The 20,089-nt window shown below is 43.8% G+C and overlaps 1 protein-coding gene across 1 annotated transcript; it reads right to left on the minus strand.

Annotated features, from left to right (window-relative positions):
* Positions 1 to 56: 56 nt before the first annotated feature.
* On the minus strand, positions 57 to 3,659 carry VMA21 (vacuolar ATPase assembly factor VMA21). The gene is given in 4 exon segments (XM_069015423.1): positions 57 to 352; positions 1,813 to 1,922; positions 3,567 to 3,635; positions 3,637 to 3,659. Coding segments are annotated over 4 exon segments (345 nt in total). The 3' UTR covers positions 57 to 209.
* Positions 3,660 to 20,089: the final 16,430 nt, after the last annotated feature.

Raw genomic sequence — 20,089 nt, forward strand, 5'->3', positions numbered from 1 at the left:
TAGAAGCTGGCTAAAGAACAACTTCCATCACCATTACAGAAAACACCAGAACACAGTCAAGATGAGCACAAGTCTTATTTTAACCACAACTGAGGCATCAGCCTCCTCTTTGTGCATGTGTATTAGACATTTGGAAGAATGCTTTTCCTTCAGCTCACAAAAAAATCTGATTTACAGTCTGTGGACACCAGACACCAATTATCTTCATTTTAGTCCTGTTTGCCTTCTCGCCACTGCCGCGACCCCTCATTCCAGGCTACATAAACAAAGAGAGCAAGCACCACATGGACAGTGACTACAGCAACTATGGCAGCATAAAAATAGCTGTCTCTGTCAGACATTCCCAAGGAACCTGAGGAAACAAAGAAAGTAAAGAATATTAGTTATGAGCTAGGAACTCTGACATGGCAAGTCACAATTCTCCCTAAAGATTAAAGTTACGTTAACTCCCGTATCAAAAGTCTGAGCTCAAAACAATTCAGAGGGAAGAATTCACCATGATAGTTAAAGGCCTTGAAACTGTTTCTGGAACAAAGCAACACCGCAGTATTCAATATTTAAGATTAAATATCCTAGATTTGATGTCAACAGCTTAGAGTTTTACAACATTCATTTTTTCTGTTAGTATCTTCCAGCACCAAACAAACCTCAACATCCTTTTTTCCTAAGTGTAACTCTCTTCCTGGGGCAGTAAAATGGGGGAGGGAAGTGGGAGGAAGAAGGGGGAGAATTCTATGATTAATTTGCAACTGAAACAATAGAGGAACAATCAAATTTAGAGGACTATTACCTTCTGTATTTAGACTGTAAAACAATAATGTCAGCAGTTAAGGTACATGAATGCACCTCAAATAAGCCTTCAACTATCAGAAGACCAACACTGAAATATTGTTTCCCTTAATTAATTTTAAATAAAACCAGCAAAGTTTCCCCAAAAGCAAACAAGCCCCACACATTACAGCACTCCAAAAACACCACCCTGCAAACACAAACTCAATCCTTTCAGTGTTGATGGATCTTGCCATTAACTGACACAGAAAAGTTAAAGCTCAGCTTGCTACACCTCAAAAAAAAAAGCTAAAAAGGATCTTGACTTCACAAGCTTTGAGCCTTCCATGTACTACATACAGCAGTACACACCAAATGAGAATTGTCTCAGAACAACTCAGTTACACACTCATAAACTGCTCTTAAAAGCAGCTGCTTTCTCCCCTTCTCCTCCCCACTTCTAAAGGAGATAACTTCCTAGAACTGCACGAGGTAAGTATTAAAGCCTTGTAGAATCAGGACTACAACACGGATGCCTGTTCAAACAAACAGCCAAAAATCCCTTTTCCTTTTTTTTTTAAATTAAAAGAAAGCTCTACAAGCAACCACATTCAATATCTGAAATCTCATATAACTTGTTTAAATGCACATATGTTTCAAAAGGCAAAATATAAACCTCATAAACAACATTATTCTGTCTCAAACATATGATTAGTTTGCAATACGTGCAGGAAACATATCCCTGATGATTCTGACAAAAGTCTGCAGCAGGGTGGTGTTAAATACCCTTTAGGTAAGGGGAACAATGCACCTCTGTACAGTGTAAACCATTGTATAACAAACAGCACATACTGGATTGCAGACAGTGCAGGTAAGGATACACTGACCATTTATATGACTTTCTGTTCTAATTAGACATTAGAGGACCTTTTCTTTTTATACAGAAACAAATATTCAAAACGGGAAGAACAAAGATACTATGAGAGGATTGTGCTTTTCCTCTATTTTTGTAATAATAATGCTAATTGGCAGAAACAGAATTACCTTCAAATATATAAGCCTTTGATGAAAAATATAGCCCAACAGGTAATGTAATCATTAGAGCTGTGAAGAACAGAAGCGTTCTTAAAGTTGATGTTAATGAACCCTCATTTCTGAAACAAATAAGAGAAGTTACACACAAAAGAAGGTCACAACATATATGCCTGAAACAGGACAAGAACTTGTTCCAAACAGAAGCCAATTACTTTTCAAGAACCGAGTAAGTGTGTTGTTTAGAAGCAATAAAGACTTGGAGCATGCATTTGCTGGCTGCAATAAAAATGACACTATTCAAAATAATGTAATGAGTCTGCCAGTCTAAGCTCACAAACAAAATTAAAAACAATCTTTAGATTTTTCCCTGTTACTACTTTGCAAGCATTGTAACACTGGAGGGTTATGTTAATATGCTTATCAGTGTATTACTGCATAATTATTAAATGCCTAGTATTAGTTTCACATGCATTTGTCATATGACAGTATTCTGCATTAAAACTTCCCAAGTTCCCTTTTTTTTTTTAAGTAACTACAAGTCCAGGAAAATGATGACTCCTGCAGGCTGGGATAGAAAGGGAAGTACATGGAATGAATTTAACAGCTTACTACTCCAAGTTCCTTTTTACTGGGTCTTGTTCTTCTACTTAAAAATAATTTCTCAGTTTTTAACTAAGAAAGCTGAAATAAGAGTAGCAGCACTCAGAACATGCAGCCACTACACTAAAACTTTACCTTCACAGGCAAAGGTCTTTTAAACCTAGAAGACTTTTAGCAAGAGAGGGCTTATGAAGGTTTATGTACTTGGTAGGGTGGGTCTCCCTGAACCTGATCTGCTAGAACAGGTTTTGTATTTACAAAACACCACATACAGCCTGGTTTTGTGTGTGCTTCCACCAGTTCTCACTCACTCTGCCTGGCTGACTACCTTACTTTATGCTGAAGTGAACATGTAAGCCAGGCAATACTCTTCTGACTTTCAAAGACTGCCTGATTCAAGGACGTCCTTAGGGCGTTGAAACACAAATATGTGTGTTTTTCTTTGGAAAAAAAAAGTGGAAATGAGGAAAAAAAAAGATTTCATCCTCTGACAATTATGTGCAGCCATGCACAGCCTCTACACTGCAGCCAACAGCACTTTTTGCTGCTCAGGTACTGTCATATATTTAGGCAGCATACTAGGTACCTTAAAAAAAGAAAAACATTCGAATTCTTTTACTAGCGTTTGCCTGAAGGACTGTCAGGGTGGAGAGCATAACTGCATTCAAAATTTCCCTACGGAAATTAGAAACCATTCTATCAACACTTACCCATGGAAGACTAAGATGACCTCCAGCTTATTACCCAAGTTAAAAACTCCACTGCTGACAAATACTTTTCTTACACTGACATACTCTCATCGCTCCCCTACGCAGCAAAAACAAACATTCGTATATAATGTTTGTGTATAAACGCTCGGCGCGTCTCCCTGAGGGCCGGCAGCCTCCACGCTGGGAACTCGGGGTGGCCCAGGGTTACGCAGCGTGACCAAGGCAAACCGAGGGCATCTTCCTCCACCCGCTCCGGCTTCTCCTGGCCCGCGCTGCCGCTCCCCTCCCGCCCCGCGGCCGCTCTTGCCCGGGTGCCCCGTGGCTGCAACCCCGTCGCGGGCTGCTGGTGCTGGGCGCGCTGCCCCGCGCCGCGGCCCAGCGCGCAGCCTTCCCCGCACCCCACCGCCGGGCCCTCCCGCCGCAGGGCCCTTCCCCCGCCGCCCCGGGACTCACGGCCTGAACTCGGCCACCGGCACGGCGCTCACGGGCCCCGGCCCGAACCGCTCCATCGCGGCCCCGCCGGAAGCCGCCACAAGGGCCGCGCATGCGCGGGAAGCAGCGCCGCTGTCGCCATAGCAACCCTGGGGCTGGCGCGGCCTAGCGGTGGACGGTGAGTACTGCAGCGAGCCCGCCCGGCCGGCTGAGGGACGGGACGGAGGGACGCAGGGACAGAGGGGTGCAGGGACGCAGGGACAGAGGGATGGACGGAAGAAGGGACAGAAGGGTGGAGGGAAGGAGAAACGGAGAGACTGAGGGATGGTGAGACTGAGGGATGGAGAGACTGAGGGATGGAACAATGGAGGGCCAGAGAGATGGGGGGATGGAGGGCAGCCTGGGGCCTGGACCACAGCAGCGGCTTCAGCTGGGCTTGAGCGAGGTCATCTCTACCGGGAAAACTACCCTGAGCAGACTCACTGCCATCTTGGAACAGCAGGGCAATTAGTGCTGCTTACAGGTGCTTTCCTCAGGGGATGGAGAGTGTTTGTGTACGGCAAAACTGCCGTCAAATGTCTTGGGTGAAGGCTGAGGCTTTCCAGGAAATGGCCGTGGTCTTGGAGCCAATAAAACCTATGGTACTGAGATGTTTTGATGAACTCACCAGCACAAAACACTACAAATGAAATAACACAGGGCTAAGGGAGACTGCAAATTGTCTCTATGTTGTCTTGTTATGAGGGAGGCTTGTTCACTTAAAGGTTTTCTGCTCTCCTGGCATTAAACTGAAATTCCTTCTCCAGCCAAAGAAAAAAAAAATTCTGTTCAAAATCTGAAAGAAACAGTCCCCATCATAACTAATAGGTGCTGCAAATGAGAGTCCAAGGACTCCTGCAGAGTTCACTCTCCTCCAGCCTGATGAGCACTAAGCATTTCCAAGGTTACACTCTGTTCAAGCTATTCCTTCACATTCCTGCTGAAGCTACTCTGCTTAAATAAATACTCACCAAGGGATGGACTTGAACCCAGCTTTCCAACAGAAGCCCAGAGTGTTGCAATCTCTGCTGTGCAATCAGTCTCATTTGCAGGGGAACTAATCATTAATACTCAATGAACAGCTTTTGCAGGAAACAAAGCCTTGAAAGCTTCCAAACAAAAGCTCTGGAAGCTGTTTAATTGCTGTTGCCATTTAACCGAATCTCATATACCACAGTAATAACATATTTGCCCCTTTTATGGTAAAACCATGTTGTTATCTTGCCACTCAGCCATGCCAAACCTTAATCATGTGAGTCACTAACTCCACACGACTCCTTCCTCATCTTTCCCTGAAGTGTGCAGCCCTCCAGCATTCCTGCAGCCTCTGCCCTGCTCCTTGCTGCAGTGCCATACAGCACAAGGCATGGCACTGCGGCCTCTTCTTCCCCTCCTGGGCCACCATGGCATCCTGCTACCCTGGAAGAGAAGAAATATGAGAGGGTTGTTTTCCTTGCAATCAGTAAGATGAGAAAATAAGCACTTTGGTTTTGGTAGTTCCTGCTGTGATCTTACTTACTGTGATCTTACTCAGAGTTTCCCTCACCTGGGTTGGAGGCAGTAGACACTAAATGAGCACCAGCAGCTGTAGTGTGTGAAGGTGGAAGGCAAGGAGCAACACTGTCTGCAGCACTGATTTTCTACACTCTGAATACGAATACTGAGGCATTTTATTTTGTTTTCTCTGGTATGCATGAAAGAAAGTGAATTCTGTTAAAAGCTTTTTTTTCCCCAGCAATGAACAAAGCTCAGCCAGCAGCTCCCTCGTGTTTGTTAAGATGCAGCAGAGTTCAAGCTGTTCAGCACTTACGGGGTCAGGTCTGGGTCTTGGGGTCATGCTTTCATTGTAAACCAACCAATTTTATGCTCTTTTAAAATAGAAGAGCCCTCCTTACATTTGAATCCACTGCCACCTGAGCCAACAAAGTGACAGTTTGCATGAGGGGGACAGGAAGGGGCTGGCATGGACCAGGGGGAGCCTTGTAGCCCCTACTCAGTCGGATGGGGATGCAAGGAAGGTTTGCCGTGTAACTTGAGCTTAAAACTTTCAAACAGTTCTTCAAAACACCTAATAAAATTCCAGCTAGCCAATCACAACATTCACCCGAAATGTGGGAGCAGGTTTTATTTACTTATAAACAAGTAAAGCAATTAAAAATAATTTAGAAAAAAAATCAGTGAAGTTAATTTACATTTAAGATAGAGATTGGATCACTGAAAAAACATGAATGTGGGTATAGAGAACATTTAATCCCTAGAGGATGTTCTTTCCACTTCCTATTTGACTTTCTTGTTAGTTTCCCCAGTAGGGAAAGAAATGACATAAGACAGTTTAATAACAAAACAACAAAACAAGGAAGTATAAAAGTGGAATAAGTCTCACATCATATAAACTTACCATAAAGATGCATATAAAGGATTAGAAAGTAGAAAATCATTTAAGGCTGAACAGTCCAAGTCATTAACTTTTAAAAGTTACTTCATCTCATCACAATGATGTCTCGTAAACTAGTAACAGTTTTGCTGAATAACTTCCTGCATATTAGCTGCTTTTCTTTTATGAGCACATAAAGGAAATACAAAACTATTAGAAAAATTTTGCAATTGTGTAAGAAAAAGAAGCCTTTTATTTACATTTTTGTATTAGCTAAAAGACCTGGAGTATGCAAAGTTTTGTCTGTTTGCTTCAAGGTTTCTACATCAGGTATTTTTGACATTTCAGCCAGACCACAGACCTGTCTTACCTTCTGGATTATAGATCAAATATAAAACTTGTCCTTAAGCAGAAACTGTGCTGCAAGCACATGAAGCTGTCAATTGTGGGACTAAATATCTGCTATTCTAAGACTTTGTCCTCAACAAAATTTGCCCGGAGATGATTGAAGAATATAAAAAATACAGGCAGCCCTCTTTCCTGGGGGTCTGTGTCTCAAGGGTGCAGAAGAGGCAGGAAGGTGCCTGCTAAAGCAATACCATCTAGTGGCAGATGGAGAAAGAGAATCCAATCCCCCAACAGGAGCAGAGCTGGAAAGGTGAAAGCTGAAAAGACAGTATTTAGAAACAAAACCACCTGCTTGAGAGTATTTTTTTTTTCATGACTTGTTTCCATGGTAATGTATCAAAAAGGATGATATATAAATAAACACTTTATTTATCTGTTCTGTGAACATCTACACCCCAGAAAAGATGTTTCATTAAAGGTGAAATTATGGATTGGCTAACTCTGTTTGGAATTCTTCATGATAGCTGGCTGAAAGCCCAGCAAACACAGAGCATGTTACATGGTTGGCCACCCATCTTCTGTGGGAATAGAACCACAGTGACATTAATGCTTGGGCTGGAAAAGAAAGCACTTCTCTGGGCATTATAGGGCTATATTCCCTGTTATTGCACATCCCAAGATAAGTTAGAGCAAAGAGCTCAGGCACCCCTATTAGCTAATGGAGCTTGGAAGTCTCACAGTGTAATTTTCACCTCTCTCTATTATTGCTGTCATTTTGCAATGAAAACACAGGGTCACTGATGGAAGTGGCTGCCTTCCACATGCATTGTGTAATACCTGTGGCACCTACATAAACAGAGTGGGAAAGGCTTCATTCCCACAGCTGATACAAGTCAACCAATACTTACCGATGTCAGGTGAAACTCTAGATACTGAAGGAAAGAGGCACTTCTTCTGTAGAGGCAAATGTAAACAGTCTCACATGTTACATGCAGTTTAACCCGTATGTGATATTCTATACCCCTGCCCAGACAAACAGTGCTGACTACACAATGGGCAGTGTCAAATTGTTTTGCAGGTTTGGGGGGGTACTTTTCCAAAAAGTAGTGTGTGTTAGCACAAATGCATGGAAAACATATCCCCTTCCCACTGCTGTCTGAGCTATAGTCAGCTGTGGAAAATGCAGAAGGTTTTTGTGAAGATGGAGAGTTACAGGGGTGGTGTTTCTGATGGTCTCATCCTTGACCAGTGTGGGGTTCGTCTTGCTGCCAGGTGGCATTGACTTGGACAAAAGGGAAGCTTCTGGTGTCTTCTCAACCTACAGACTCCTCCACCAAAACCTTGACATGTAACCCAATACAGTCCAGAATTATTTAAACTCTAACACAGTGGTCACTAAACACTTTAAGAACAGCCATGACAATTAGCTTTGACATTAACAGGAACATCCAATACATGAAAGGAAACTCACAGCCTAAGGAGACCACAAGAAAGCTCTTGAAACAGAAGAAATCTTAGTATTGGTGAGGCATGACAGGAGTTTCAGTGGGGTCTCTAACCAGTGGACTCTTTACATTGCATGGCCACAGTTTCTGGTTTTCTGGTTTTGTGCTCCCTAGACAATGACCTCATTCCACTGGTTCATGGACTGTTTTCATTGCACCCTTTACCTGAGGGGCTGTTCCCACTCAGAAGCGCAGAAACATCAAACCAGCACCTGGCTCTGGCTGTGAAGACTCAGGCGGTGCCTCTTTTCTCACCGGGAATGTTGTTGTGGATCAAAGCGTTATCTTCAAAGATCTTCCAATAGATGGATTAATGCTCAGCTCATTACCCCCAGCTGCTGAGACATTAGAGTGCCTATACTTATCCTTTTTCCATAAGTGTAACTCTGTGGGACAGAAAAACATGGGGAGGGGGGACTGTGGATAATTCTCTAACTTGTTTGTCACTATATCAGGATAAAAGAGTACAATGACAATTAAATTTAGAGAAATTCTACCTCTTCATTTGCTGAAAATCTGTTCCTTGATTGCAAGTTGATAACATGGGCAAAAAAGTCACATCTGACTAATTTCACACTAGATTATTAGATAACATCACACTATTATTTAGTTGAGGCAGACCACAAACATTTTCCACCTTAGCCAGAAGGGTTTTGTCACAAAGGGGAGATTATTTTCTAGTTAACAAGAGAAATTTTGTAAGAAAAAAAATATTCAACAAAGATAGAACTGTTGGACTGCTCTAAGAGCCCAGGAAAACCATGAAAGCCTGGAGATGCTTCTACCTTTATATCCAAACACAGAAGCACTAAACCGTTCGTATGTGGTGTCTTCTGCATTTATTCTGTTAGGTGTTCATCTTCCTTATCTGAGTCTGTAAGGAATTTACCTAAACCTATACTAGAAAACTAATTAGGGCTGAGGCACAGGCATGAGCTCTACCTGCTCCCATCCCCATTCCCCCTCTTCCAGCTTGCTCCTGGAGTGGATTTGTCCTGTCGCAGCCAGCGCTCTGCAGGCACTGAGTGGGGGCAGCTAGGCAGCACCAGGTCCCAGAAGGTGACAGAGAAAAAACCCTCGTCTCTTGTTGAGTTCACAGGCCCCACAGGAAGCAAGAGAGTGGCTAGAGCAAATGCAACCAGGCAATAACTTGTATCAGCAGAGCAGATTTTGGGGTTGGCACATTAACCTCCAGACCAGTGCACTGGGAGTAGTAGGGGAAGAGCGATCCCCCACTCAAAATAGTAGGGGATTGTGCGACAAACACTGAATGTGTTCCTTAAATCTACCCATACAAATAAACTGGAAAAGCTGTTGTTCCCTGGACAGATCTAAAGACACATTTCACAGAGTACAGAAACATCCACGGGTTTTATGGCTTGCATACTGTCTGCTCATAAAAAGGATGTCGTTTTATGCAATGGGAACTGTAATACTTTATGCCTACTGGCTCTGGGATGACAGCCCTTTTCCTTCAAAAGATGGCCTCAGAAGCAGAATTGCCCTCAGCTGTTCCTTGCTTGCAGGTGAGAAGAAGCAGGAAGAAACTGGGGTCTCCAGTGAGTTCTTTGGTAGGGGCTGGTTGTGAAGCATTCCCCTGTTCTTTAGAAGGGCCTGGTGGGAAGCATTCCCCTTTGGCTTTCAGATCAATATTAGTGGAAAGTAAGAGGGAAAGGGTCCTTTGCAGGGGCAGGATCATGGCCATGCCCACATGGCTTTCCTTCTGCTGTAGAAGACATTCCTGGCAGTCAGGTTGGCTGAGTGGTTACATTACAGCCTTCCCCAGCACTTGAGGTCAGATGACAACAGGGTGATGCTGTTTGCAGACAGAAAGCAGAAAGTTTTGGTTTAGACAGAAGACTGACAGATACGAACACATACATACACATGTACTTTAAACCAGCAATAAGAAAGACAGTGCCTGGGAGTAAATAATACTGTATTACAACAATTAGTGATACTACTATATGACTGCATTGTGTGAGAGGATTTAAAAACCTGTCCTTTCATTGTTGAAACAGTCCTAAAAGTGAAGAATTTCTGATGAGCTTCATAACATCAGTTACATGAAAATTGCTTCCCCTTCTCACTGCTCCTGAAAATCTCTATTTTATTTTCATTGCAGCTGACACTAAAAATAGTCCCTGTTCGTCCTGTGTCCTGGAAAGCATTGCAGAGATCCAGCACACTGGGCCATCTACACAACAAAATTTATAAACTTTTATAAAATTACCAGCTTTTCCACCATCCTGTTACATACTAAGCCATCCATCAGTATGAAAGTGATGTCATTTGCATTCTCCAGTAAAATGAATGGTAATACTCTTATTGCCACACAGGATGCCAGCAGGTTAGGATGTAAGCCAGACTTAATTAATAGAGTAGCTAAATTTTAACTGACACTGTGGCTTCAGTTCTGTCCTTTGCATTTGGCATCTTAACTAATAAAATTCTCTAAGGTCAGCTACAGTGACAGGAATTATTTGTTTGGATCCAGTACTCACCCAAAAGACGTTTGAATCCAGCCAGAGCCTTAGCCTGGCTTTCAGGTGAATGAACACTGCTCAAAGGATACCATGAATATATAGATTTAATTTACTGAGTTGCATGCTTCATATTTTCTCCACCGAGAAGGATTGAGAGGTGCAAGTCAGGCTTTTCTCCTTGCCCAGCTTTCCTGTTGGGCACAAGGAGGAGCAAGTCACCAGGAGATGCTGCAGAGTGAATCAACAGGGTTTCCTCACTCAGGGAAGGCTCTCAGTGAAGCGCTTTGCTGTATCCAAGCACACGTGACAGCTTTGCTCTGGGAAAAAGGAGAGTGCAGCATGTGTCACTGGGCAGCAGTCACTGTACAACTGTGTAATCAAATATCTATGAGGATGGTTCATTTCTACACCTTAAAAACGCAAATACGCATTTGTTTTGTCTTTAACCACAGGAAGGATATGGAATATGAAAATCTGGAGCTTTGGAGATTTTCATATCTGGAGATGTCAAGAAGATAGGAGAAAGTCATCACTTCCTCTGCACACCAGAACTGGTGATTCTCTTCTTAGGCATATGGAAACCCTGCCTGAAGCTCTTCTGAGACCTCACCAGGAATACAACTTTCAGCCCTTAAAACTCACATGGGAAAACACCTGAGGCTTTTGGAGTTTCTCAGGATTTAGGCTTAATTTTTTTCTGATTTTTTACATAAAACTACCAATGAAAAGACAAAAAACTCAAGCCTGCTACTGGAGACCCCTTGGTGAACTTAGGGACAGATAGAGATTCTTAGAGCAGCTCTCTAGCAGGCAGTGAAGGACCCTGCTTCACAGACCCTGGCTGGATGGGATGCAGTCACAGGGAGACATGAAGGGGGCAAAGCACCCTGTGAGCTGCAGAGACCAGTGTTTCTCAGCCTTTCCTTTTGACAGGATGGCCCCTCCTTTCAGGTGAAGAATACTCATTACCTCTAGTCTTTTCAGCACACAGACAAACACATCAGTGCTCCTCCGTAATTGGTCTGCATGTTGGGACTTGTGTGTTTTGAGAAGATGTTGAAGAACAGAGAGCCTTAGAGTACCTGGAGGTGCAGAAGTCTGGGCAGGGTTCTGTTTGCTTTCCACTGTCACAATTTTCCATTACCTCATGTCTCTGTCCCATGACTTCCCTCCCCACAAAAGCACACATTTCTGTTCTCTGTGTGAAAATGAAAAAACACCACTTTCCCTCTGTCAGGCCTTTCACCATTACACCAAAGGATTGCATCCCCTCCTTCTCCCTTCTCCAGAACTGAACTGGCTGCTTCAGTAGTACTGGCAGCCCCACAGTAGTTATCCATTTGGTGCTGCATGAAAGGTCTCTGCTCTATCATCCCCTCATGCTGAAATTCACAGACAATTATTAAAGTTGCTAATTAAGCATGTTGGAAAATATAAAACACTAAAAGCTTTGCTTCAAGGCTGCAGCAAATGCCATACACTGATTACATGGAGGACAGGACATGGGAATGGGAGCATTAGCTCCAGGCCAGGTGACAGATGTTCCTGTTTCACTGGCATCCACCAATGATACGGCAATCACTCTTTAAATAAGTAATATTCACATTTCATTGAATCTCACTGCCACTTTCTTACTAGAAGATGGTTCATTTGCTGGTCTTTCCTGTGCTTGTTACTGTTTCTGCTGAGGTTAGTAGGAATTTGGCCTTTAATGAAATGTCATGTTAAGACGTGGTGACTGTTGCATACAGAGCAGAAAAGGTTTTTTTTTTTCTAGCCAATTCTTCTTCAGCTTAGAGGGACCCCCTCAAAATTATTCTGATATACTGGAAAATGGGTAAGTATGATGTAACTGTGATTGACTGTAAACTCAGTTAATGATTAGGGTTTTCTTTTCACGGCTATGGCAAAACTGAGGTCTTTCCCCTGAGAACATTAACTAGCAAATCTTTTAAGTCTTGATTTTGTGTGCAGACTCTCTCTGCTGCTGATGTGCTTCTGAATATGCATCAGACAGAGCCAGCAGGTTCCCTGTCAGCTGGCCTGGAGCTGGTTTTCCTCTTATTTGAAGGCAACTAGTCTTTGATCATATTACCATTCATCAGCTCTCCAGCAAGCCTGGAGCAGAGTGCCTTCACCCACAGTTTGATTTCCCCAGCCCTTTCCCTACGTTAGGCATTCAGAATCTGCACACTTTTAGGTTTACCCCTTCTGTGAAGGATAATGCATAATGACACAGGGTCTGCCTTTTTTTACCCCCCTTCATGTCACCTGTGAAGGCTGCAATGTTCCACTCCTTTCTAGAGCCCAACCTTTTCCATATGTTTTCCTCCCACCTTAGAGGCTTCATGGGATGTGAGCAACGCAAAGCCTCCTGAGGAGCTGGAAAACAATGTCCTCCTCAGAGAACCTTACTGAAGTCCTTTCTACGTAGTTCAGCAAAGAAAACCATACCAGAAACTTGCCCTGTCAGCATCCCAGGCCTCACTCTGTTTAACTGTAGGTCACTACTGCCTTCAAAAGAAGTGGCCCCGAAGACAGCAAAGCTCCACCTCAGCCAGAGCTCAGAGAGGTGCCGTGGTTCCTGGCTGCTGTGCTCCCCGAGCACTGTACTGTTCCTCCATGTAAGCAATACCTCCATTGAGGGGGAACTGCAAGTGCCCTTGAGCCTGCTTCCCTGCCCCTGGATTTCACAGCATCTTTCACCACAGGGATGAAGATCAGGGAACCAGAGTGAATTGCACCAAATGAGGCTTAATTCGTGGTAAGCCTGAGTTAATTTAGAATCACAGAATCACTGAGGTTGAAAAAACCCTCTAAGATGAGCAAGTCCAACCATTAACCCAACACTGCCAGGTTCATCACTAAACCATGTCCCCGAGCACCACATCGGCACATTTTTTTAACACTTTCAGGGACGGTGGTTCCATCACTTTTCTGGGCAGCCTGCTCCAACACTTGACCACCCTTTCACTGAAGAAATTTACTCAGGTTAAGCTTGAGAAGAGACCTGATGAAACGTGGATGCTTCTAAGAGCCTCGTGTCCAGTGCCATTGCAAAGAGGAGTCACCTCTGCCTGCCCAAACCACTGAATCCTGTTTGCGCTTCCCAGGCTCAATTCCTGCTGGTGGCAGGACTGCCGCACCGCAGATGATAAAGTCCTTCTGTCCCCGCCGCTCCCGAGAAGGGCTGGGGGCAGCTCCGGAGCCGGCACAGGCTGGGGCTCCTGCAGCCACGGCATCTCCCTGCTCGGAGCAGCCAAGGGCAGCGCCCTTTCCCGGAATCCTGGTGGGACATGCTGGGCTCCAGCTGCTCCCGGGCACGCAGCAGCCCCTAGATGGAGCTGCGCAGCAGGAAATGAGCACCCGCGGCCGGGAGCCCACCCGGCACCATCCCACCCACCCGTGTCCGCGACCCCCGGACTGGGGGCTCCCGTGTTCAGCATCACTGTGCTGAGCCCCTAGATCTGGCTTGGGGTGCCGGGAAAGCCCGGCAGATCCGACAGCCCTGGGCAGAAAGGATGGCTGGGTCTGGAGGTTTATTTAACTCTGTTTCATTAAATCCCTTATTTTAAGCCTTTTTTAGAAGCTGGCTGCACTTTTCTGAAATTATTTCAGTATAGAAGGAATCGTAGCTGAGCCCTCATCAAAGAAGTTTATTTCTGGCTGTTAAAGGGGGAAAATATTTTAGTTGAATTGCATTGTTTAATTGCATATTTTATAATCCAGCATTTATATCTCATTTCCAGACTGCAGCTTTATACTCCTTACTTGCTCTGCTCATCAGAGAACTGTGAGATACCTGAGCAGAGGCTCAAACTGCACCAGCACCTGTGAGGATGCAGCACAAGCAGAGTCCCCAGCACATGGCTGGCCTTGCACTGAGACTGTCCTTGCACTAGGACCACTGGTGCTCATCACAGCCCTTTCTGCAGCAGACCTGGGGCAGGCCTAAGGGTGCAATGAAAGGCTGGACATGAGTTCAGAAAGACCAGGAGTTGGTGATGCTCACACCAATCCAGACTTCACTACAGGTAATTACCCTGTATCTAAATTACAATTTTATTATGTGTTTTGCTGGGATACAAATACTTTTTTTTATGACGTTAATGCTTTATAGTGGAAATCACAGACTGAGCTCCAAAGAATCTACATTAGCACTTTTTGTCAGGCCAGAGTCTGACCTAAAGGCTACGAAAACAGAGAAAAGTGCTGTTGCCTTGGGTGAACATTGGCAGGTTGCTACAACTACACTGTGGGGAAAATCTGTGCTCTGCATTAGCTGTGTGAGAGCAGCCAGCTTGAAGGTGACAATTTCCCAAGACAGAATATCTCATCTACCCAGAGACTAGGTCAGGTGTAAACACCCTTCTCCTTTGATACACAAAAGCATAATTACAGTTCCTGGAACTGCTCTGGGAAGAACACTGATAACTTTCCCCTGCTAAGAAAATGAAACTCACAGGACTGCCTTTTTCTTCTCCCTTTTTTCCATAAAATGATGGCCAGAAACTCCCTCAGATATGTATTTTTTCACTCAGCACATGCCACTTCAGATCAGTTGGGCTAGATCCATCCACAAAAGATGCTGAACAGTTGGTGTTTAGCCCACACAAAATCCCATCCACATCCACAAAGAAAAGGTTTTCCTCTACTTTACTCACCTACAGGACTTGATTCAGCTGATATTTTCAGAGCATACAGAAGCCAGAGAAGCAACTATTGTCCTCAGCTCATTTGCCCAGTTTAAGTGGTTGTGTGGTCATCCCAGACTGAGGAGAAATGGTCTTTACTTCTGGGATACACCTTTAAAGTTTAATTCACATCTGCCTCCCAGGGGACTGTCCCCAACTATCCAGCAACAAATGAGTCTGGGATGGCTCCTCTCATAGTCTGTTGACTTTGCATAATGACAAGTCCTTATTGCTTTTAAATTTCTAGCGTTTCACACAACCCCCAAACAAATCTCCACCCCATTCAAAGAATTTTCGGAGAAATACGATTCCTCTTACAAGTGTGAATGTCTAAACATCACTCAGAATGCAGTGACATCTTTTCAGGTATGCCCCAGCAGCCCTGCTGAGTGTCACAGGCACCCCAGCCCTCTGTAGTTAGCTCCGGGACAAGAGCGGAGCAAGGAGTTAAGAGGGGATGATTGCGTATCTCGATGGTACAGACTGGAAACCTCTCCTGAACATACAAAAAGCAGGATGTGTAATCTGAGCAGAGCAGTGAGGGAAATGAACCCTTCTTTTTTTCCCCCACTGTATGGTGGTTGTGAAATTTTTCATAATCACAAGCAAACAAGGTGTTGTCGTGCCTCACTCAACACACCATGCTACAAAATACCTTGGCTTGCTCCTCTCACAACAGGCAAAACCCCATCATGTTCTGCAACTTGGGTTTTAATTTTGCAGCCTCATATCCCTGTACAAGCCTGGGCCGGTTTTATGAATTCTGATGATGTTGCAGCCTAATGTGGCAGCCTGATAGATGCAGACTGAAGGAAGGGAAGGGGGAATTTAATAGCCCTGGCCCAGGCATTGAGCTGGTAATGAAGAAGGGTTGTTATTAGTCATTTGCATAACATAAAAGGAGATCCAGATCTAGGCTTAATAAATTCTTCCTCGTATAGAATAACACAGTTATAGCCATTCCTATAAAAATGTCAAAGCCTTTATGTGAAGTAAGTATTCCTTCAGACCATAAAATACAGTCCTACAACTCAATAAAAATCACTTGTGTCACTACACTGATTTCTTTGAAGTGTCACTAAAAAAGGGCAGGGGTTGTGAACTGAAACATTCTTGTGAGACAGCACAGTGACAAGAAGAGCTAAAGTTAGGGTGCAAGAACTAAACTGGGGACCCTGAGGAGCAAGCATAGAGAAGCAATGCCTTGGGTGTGCATCTACCTTAAAGCCACACTGCCTTTTCTGTTTAGGTGGTGTTTTGGTGCTGAGAAACTCTAGGTCATCACCCAAAATTAGAAGATAACAATTGGCTCAGAGGTGAGTCAAACCCCCAGGCAACGGGAGGTGGATGGATTGGGTGGCCGGGCAGCAAACAGCAACCCAGCACTGTGCAGTTTGTTTTGGTACCAGGCACAACTTGCAGAAGGCAGATTCAGGTTCTCAAAGACAACTGGTGATGCTCCATGTGGAAGAAGTTACTGCAGCAGTGGGGAAGACGCAGCTGCAAGCAGCCTGACTGTGGGGAGATGGAGGTGGTGTTGCAGGAGCCTCAGCCACTTGCTCCATGTATATTCCTGTCTGGCATTGTCCCCTTGGAGAGATGCACATGCCCCATGCCTGGGCCAGTGCCTGTCTGGGTTGGTACACAGTGCTCTGATCCCTCCAAGCACTGCAATATGGAACATCGTTTATGGATGTGCAGAGATATGCAGTAAAATATATATTTACTGCTCTGTGTAGTCCTGAGTGTAGAACAAGCCTTGCATCCTTACGATGCATCCCTTCAGGACTGATCCTGCCACAGAGCAGTGCCTCAGGGCTGGTTGCTTGAAAGCCCTAAACTTGGACTGGTCCAAGAGAGACAGGATTGTTGAAAAGTAGTGGGCTAGTAAAGTCCTTTCACAAACTGTGTGTGTTAAATTCGTGTTCCAGGCAGCTTAAAAAGCATCTGGGCACCTTCATTGTAAAAATTAAATTGTGACAACTCACATCTAGCACAGGAGTTTTCCAGGCCCCACCCTGACCATACTGCACCTCTACAGCCTGAAAGCACTCCAAACTCAACATGTCTGGAGAGACACATACCTTTGATTTGAGGTATCAACTTTGCACCCTCTGCTCTTCCAGGCAGCATTTTCCTCTGTGGGCATCTTTTAAAACCCATGGAGTTTCGGGGCAATACAATGTAAGCATCCATAGTCACTAAAACAATCTTTTATTAACTTAGTTAGAAAAAGCTTTTACCATGGGGAGAAATAGACCACCTGTAATTTTAAGTCATTTTCTCTAGTCCCGTAAGTTATTCTCAGAGGTAATAATACTCCAGTAGCAACAAGATTCTCCTGCACTACTACAGAGCCTTTCCTCCCTGAGTGCTTTTAAACCTACTTCATCCTACTCTGTCCCCCAGAATTTTGGCAGAATTTCAGGCCATACAAGGGGAACATGGTTATCTCATCCAGCCCACAGCCAAGACCCATGGCTGGGATGTGACCAACTAGAAAGCAAGTTGTGATTTTGTTTGGAAAGGGGCAGACTGAGTCCAGCTGTCTGCTGTGCACACAGGCCTGTTACTACAACTTCATGAATATTCAGAAATCATGAGGGATTTGGGTTGTAGCTCTGCAAGATGTGAGAAATTTGTTTTTAGGCTCAGAGCACTCGATCAAAAACATCACAGTCACACAACACAGCCCAGCAGTCACATACCAACCCAACCAACCAATTCAGATCTGCTCAAGACTATCCAAGGAGTGACTTTGGGGCAGAAGTTTTCACCCCAGATGGAACACCAGCTGTGCTCCTGTAACCAGCATGAAGCACACAAGCTAGCACACTCTAGCATGACTATACTTGTGAGCAGATATTTGACCATGAAAAATGTTCATCAGATGGAGATCTGGGATCACGTGGATCCAATACTTAATCAACAGAAATTGTCCAACATTTTCAGTTCTGGTCCCATGTACTACACAGAGTATCATGCACTGCTGTGTGTTCATTTGGCTGAGTTTGGGCAACCTGAGGACTGTTAGTCCTCAGGTTATTTGACACAAATCATCCCATGCTACAAAATGCTGTGAGTCAATGTGAAGATTTTCAGGTTGTCTCAAAGCTTGGAAAAGCTTCTTAGACAAACTGCATGGCTCCAATGTGATATACACTCCTGATCTGACTGAAGGATGGTGAACCAGTAATCCTCTCCTTTGCTTTTTTAGAAAGAATATACTTAAAACCACACACACATATGTATGTAATATATAGCTGTGATTAGCACCACAGTGATTAGCAGATATTCTTTGCAAGAAAAGAGCAGAATACAGCCAGTTACATACACACCAATTTCCACATGCATACAAGACATTCTCCTTGAAGGGGAAATTATGGTACATGGGGTGAATAAATCATCCTGGGCATATTTGGGGATGTCCCACACTCCCTCACTACTCCCTCAGGAAACAGAATGTGGAGAAGCTAAAATAAATTGGAGAGATGAGCAGTAATTTATTTTCCCGTCTGGAAAAGATAATTTAACTACTCAATTAAACATTGCCTAAAGCCATACTATTAGAGTTGCATATCCCATCTGTAATACAGATGGATTTTGCTCTCTTATTACTGGTCTTCATGCTGTCTGGTACTTAAAAATTCTGGTTTAATTAGATGACACCTTCCACAAATGCCGAGCTATTGGCACATAATTCAAGCAGTATCTAGGAATTTTTGCCATCCAAGAAACCTTCTGTAGGAATCATATGTTCTCGTATCTCTGGCACATAAAAGCAGGTTGCAAGCAATACTGAATGAACTGATGATATATTATTTCTTACTTTGTGTTATTTCGAAGCACAGGGCTTGAGTCTGGGCTCTTTTCTCTCATTTTTCAGTAGTTGTCACCCAAGACCATCCACAAATCAGATAGTTTTACAATCTATTTTTCATTGATTTTTCTTAAGTGTTGATTCAATATTGAAATAGGTCATTTAAATACTGAATTAAGAAGCAACTATCCCCATTATGAGGAGATTTCATTCACTGCTTCCCTCTGGGTAGGCACTGGTACAAGTGGAGCATTTCAGGAGCCTGGAAAAGCCTCCAATCTCCTCATCACCCCCTCGCTCCATCTGATCCCACAGGCAATTCCCTGCAGCAAGTGCAAAACCTGCAAGTTTAAGGGGCTCAGTGGTTCCACCTGAGAGGTGGAAAAAACAAAGATCCAGAGACTTGATCATGGGGAACTTAGGGACATGGTTTAATGGTGAGCAGGGCAGTGCTGGGTTAACAGCTGAACTTAATAATCTTAGAGCTCTTTTCCAGCATAACTGATTCCATATTTCTATGACTTCTGCCTTAAAAGTTCAGGGGAACTTACATGTGATTGAGAATTTTGCACCACAAGTTCAACTGAATCAGCTGGAACGTTTTGCTTTCTCATGAAGAGCTCTCTGTCTCTGTACAGAAGCACTTTGTGCCTCAGACCCCCATGGTGTCCTTCTAGCTCAGTGGGGAACCAGATAAACATCACTTTATTCCCCAATATGTGGTGTTTTCCCTAATCCTTTTTGTCTAACAACTTTTGCCAGGATGGGAGATTCCCTCATGCTGGGTGTTGTATGAACACAACACAAAATCAGTGTTTCATAAACTCCTTCTTGATGAAGACACTAACTTTGGGGAAAACAGAAGGATTTTCAGGTATCATGAACAGATCTCCTGTGATCACTACTCCTCGATGTCTTGGATTAACTACTCAGCTGGGCTATCAGTGACATCTTTAAGCATGAGAAGCAGTATTCTTTATTCCATTTCATCTGAACTGCTATGAATACAGATTTTGTTGTCCATCTTAGTTTTGTAACTCTATTAAATTCTTTACTTTAACAATGTCACCACTGGAAGCACAGTACCTTGTGATTTCTTTATATTCTACTACTTTCATGAGTCATAGGAATCAGCCAGGGGCAAAAAGGATGATGAAAGGTGCAAAAACATCTGTTTAGGTTGTTTGAATTATTTTAGTTTGAATCTATTTCACTCCTCTGCTGCTTGCTTGGTACTAGTGGTTAATGGAAGAGTTTTGGACAACTCACTCAGCCTTC

The sequence above is a fragment of the Aphelocoma coerulescens genome, chromosome 4A (assembly GCF_041296385.1).
Source record: "Aphelocoma coerulescens isolate FSJ_1873_10779 chromosome 4A, UR_Acoe_1.0, whole genome shotgun sequence".
NCBI classification, from domain to species: Eukaryota; Metazoa; Chordata; class Aves; order Passeriformes; family Corvidae; genus Aphelocoma; species Aphelocoma coerulescens.